This window comes from Erythranthe guttata, chromosome 11 (assembly GCF_056151865.1).
Source record: "Erythranthe guttata isolate IM_541 chromosome 11, IM_541, whole genome shotgun sequence".
Classification (NCBI taxonomy): domain Eukaryota; kingdom Viridiplantae; phylum Streptophyta; class Magnoliopsida; order Lamiales; family Phrymaceae; genus Erythranthe; species Erythranthe guttata.
In genome coordinates, this window is record NC_142543.1 from 5,084,171 (window position 1) to 5,087,500 (window position 3,330).

A 3,330-nucleotide genomic window follows, 5' to 3' on the forward strand; every position below is an offset into this window, starting at 1 on the left:
TATATATATATATATATATATATATATATATATATATATATATATATATATATATATATATATATATATATTGTATTTTTGAATTATTTTTCTATCGATGTTTTGCAAGAATTATAGTTGCTTTGATAAATCAATTATGTTGTTTTTACAAGTGTGTAAATTTTATTTGATTGAACTTTGCTTTGGATTCTTGCCTTTTGCCGGAAAATTACGAAAATATTAAAAAACAATACTAAAAATTACCATTATTTCCGATTTTGGAACAAAACATTAAGAATTAATGCAATTTCCGAAAATTCCGAAATTCCGCCGATTCCGAGGTATTCCGAAATTGGAATGGATTTTGAAATTCCGATTTTTTTGGAACGAAAATTGGAACCTATTTTTAACTTCCGAAAAAATTGGAAAATTTCCAAAAAAGGCATTTCCGATCCATTCCGTCCGATTTCCATATTTTATTAAATAAAAATAAAATGCCTAATTATTGGGAAATATTTTTTGTCTCTAAATCCTTTAGTTTATTTAATTTGTTTTTTATTGAATAACTAAAATACGAAAAAGTTTTAATAAATAACCAACATAAACTACAATAATAATATCACCAATGACGGTGACCTCCGGTGCCACATCTCAAGGGCCTTCTAGTCCTGTGCTCTCTACCAACTTGTTCATCCTCATCATTTTCATTATCACTCGAAGAATTTGCGGATTGAGAATAAGGAATAGGTGTTATCTAATGATCTACCGGTCGCGAAGACGAAAACTGATGCGTAGACCCCAAATGAACTGGGTCTTCCGAATTCATATTCGGATTAAAGTAGGGGTATGGGGTGTACGGATCTGCATCAACGAGATTATAATTATACTCACAGTTGTAGATAGTATTAAAAAATAAAATCAAAGGTACTAATCATACCAGATGGATGCCCGTGTGATATAGGATCTGTATAATTATCGAATGCCGGATAATATGCACGAGAAGAAGTTCCTGCCTCGCCAGCGTACATCTGAGTCTGTGATTGAGGCATTTGAGACAGTGGTATCTGAGTCTGAGTCTGAGAGTGAGTCTGAGTATAAGGCATCTCAGATTGAGGCCTATCTGAAGGTCCGTGTCGAGACTCTAAGACATTAAGACATGTTCTGAGAGTCGGTAAATACGAACGATAGCCATCCCGGGGCATGTCTCCGCCATCAACAGAAACAATCAACGATCGAAGATGCTGAATCTGAAATAAGTAATAAGAAATATTTTATTTTTAGAAGACATACATTAATAAAAATTATATAATACACAAAATTTTATAATAAATAAATTTGAATACGTACCACTGTATCCATTGAAATTTGACCTCCAACCTGAAATCCTGTACGATCAGATGGGGTAATCGGTGATATGAAACGACGTGTGTGCAGTTCATACCACTCAAAATAACCATCTTCTGTAGTCTGACTGTCACTGGCATATGGATAATCAATAATATAATCGAGTCTATTATCCCAAGCGGTAACATGCGAAACATGTGTAAGCCTCCAGTCTCGGTTGGTAGCACCTGTACGGTTAGCATTGACGTGCATCCGGAAATCCGTCTCAGTATTTTCAGGAGGTTCAGGTATGGGTTGTACCATCCCGAACTAACGTACTACTCTGTCTGGTCGATGCATCTCCACAATTGCGTAGCATATCAGGGGGACTCTTTCGATACCCATATACCACAACATGTGATCGCCGAATCACCACCTACAGACTGATACTCCGGATCATCCAGATCATATGACATCCATATAAACTGATCTGGGAGCATCTGATCCAACATCATCCTAAAAATACGAAGAACATGTGCACCAGTCTCAATGAAGCTGACATGGTTGGTCCACATGTGATATATTATTATATATTAAACTTAAGATAATAATAAAGATAAGGTTCAAAATCATATTGTTGTTGAGAATTTGAACTGCCGAAAGACATTTAAGAAAAAAATAAAGAAATTCAAAATGAAAAAAATAAAAGGTTTTATTTAGAAAATTTAAAAAAAAATCTAAGTAATTAAATGTTTTGAAGAAAAAAAGAAAAATATCAAAAAAATTTCAAGTAAAATTGACTGAAAATGTTAGAAAAATATAGTGGAAGTTGGCTCAAACAAACCCTTATATTTATAGACACAAAAAATTAATACACAAATCACCGTAACAATAATGCAAAAATAATTTAACATAAATCTCAAAACCATTACCGTGCACCGTAAGGTGGTACGGGAAACTCATATCCTGCATACTCAAGTGTTGTGCCCCATTTCGCCAGAGTAGGTATGGGCCTTGATGGAGGAATCCGCATCCATGCCCATATCTGTTAAATAATACAAGAATATAAATTTTTTATAATATAAACTGCAAATTAAATGTATTAATGTACTAAATTATATAAGTAATTCATATGTTATCTGAACAGGACCACTGATTTCTTTTGCAGATATCTTCGATGCTTTGCACAACTCGTGGTAGAGGACTGCTAGAGTACAACTACCCCAACTATATGTACTGACAGCATCAAGATCTTCTAAATGTCTCAAATACAGCAACGGAATAGAGTCGCCAATGTGATCGGGACACATAATCCCCCCTACTATGAGAAAAGCAATCCCTCGAGTGTAATGAACAAGATGCTCATATGTACTATTATCAAGAACGGGATTATTGATTAAATATTCACTAAGGGCTTTGACGCTCAACTTCGATCCTTTTATCTTTGATGAATCCGGTGTAAATCCCAGCCATGCAGTGCCGGCCCTGAGGCCATGCTGCACAAGCAATGGCTTTGGGCCCCACTCCATTAAGGGGCCCCCAAATAAAAAAAAAAGTATATATACATACATAAATAGTTTTGTGTTTTTAGTAATTTAAAATGAACTTTTTATAAATCATAACATTTAATTTGATTTTAGGGTATATTTTCAATCCGACTCAAATTAATTGCACATTTTCTGTTAAGCATTGGGAATGAAAAACACAAAAAAATTAAATTAAATATTTTACTATCCATCATTAAAGGAAAAAAAAAAAAGAGAAATAATTCGTTTTTTTTGTCATAACTTATGGTGCAACTCAAATAAGTTTATAAAAAATAATAATAATAAATATATAAATAAATTTCAATGATATTTAATGTAGGTTTATGCATTCTTATCCTCATTCACTTATGTCATAATATATTTATTTTTGTTTGTTTTATCAAGTTAAATAAGTATTAATTATAAAATAATTATTTTTAAAAAATACGCTTAGGGCCCCGAAAATGTCAGGACCGGCCCTGCAGCCATGTCATACAATACT

General features: G+C 33.0%; 1 protein-coding gene across 1 annotated transcript; it reads right to left on the reverse strand.

Annotated features, from left to right (window-relative positions):
• Positions 1–435: 435 nt before the first annotated feature.
• LOC148766850 (uncharacterized) lies at positions 436–1,338 on the reverse strand. Its single transcript, XM_088825453.1, has 3 exons — positions 1,327–1,338; positions 917–1,226; positions 436–840 (listed from the first exon to the last, which is right to left on the reverse strand). The coding sequence occupies exons 1-3, from the start codon at positions 1,336–1,338 to the stop codon at positions 734–736; spliced, it is 429 nt and encodes a 142-aa protein (XP_088681579.1). The 3' UTR covers positions 436–733.
• Positions 1,339–3,330: the final 1,992 nt, after the last annotated feature.

What these genes read in the sequence shown, in the direction of transcription:
- LOC148766850 (XM_088825453.1), bottom strand. An exon ending in ATCACACGGGCATCCATCTG is followed by an intron (nt 841 to 916) that starts GTATGATTAGTA and finishes TCGTTGATGCAG; the next exon opens with ATCCGTACACCCCATACCCC.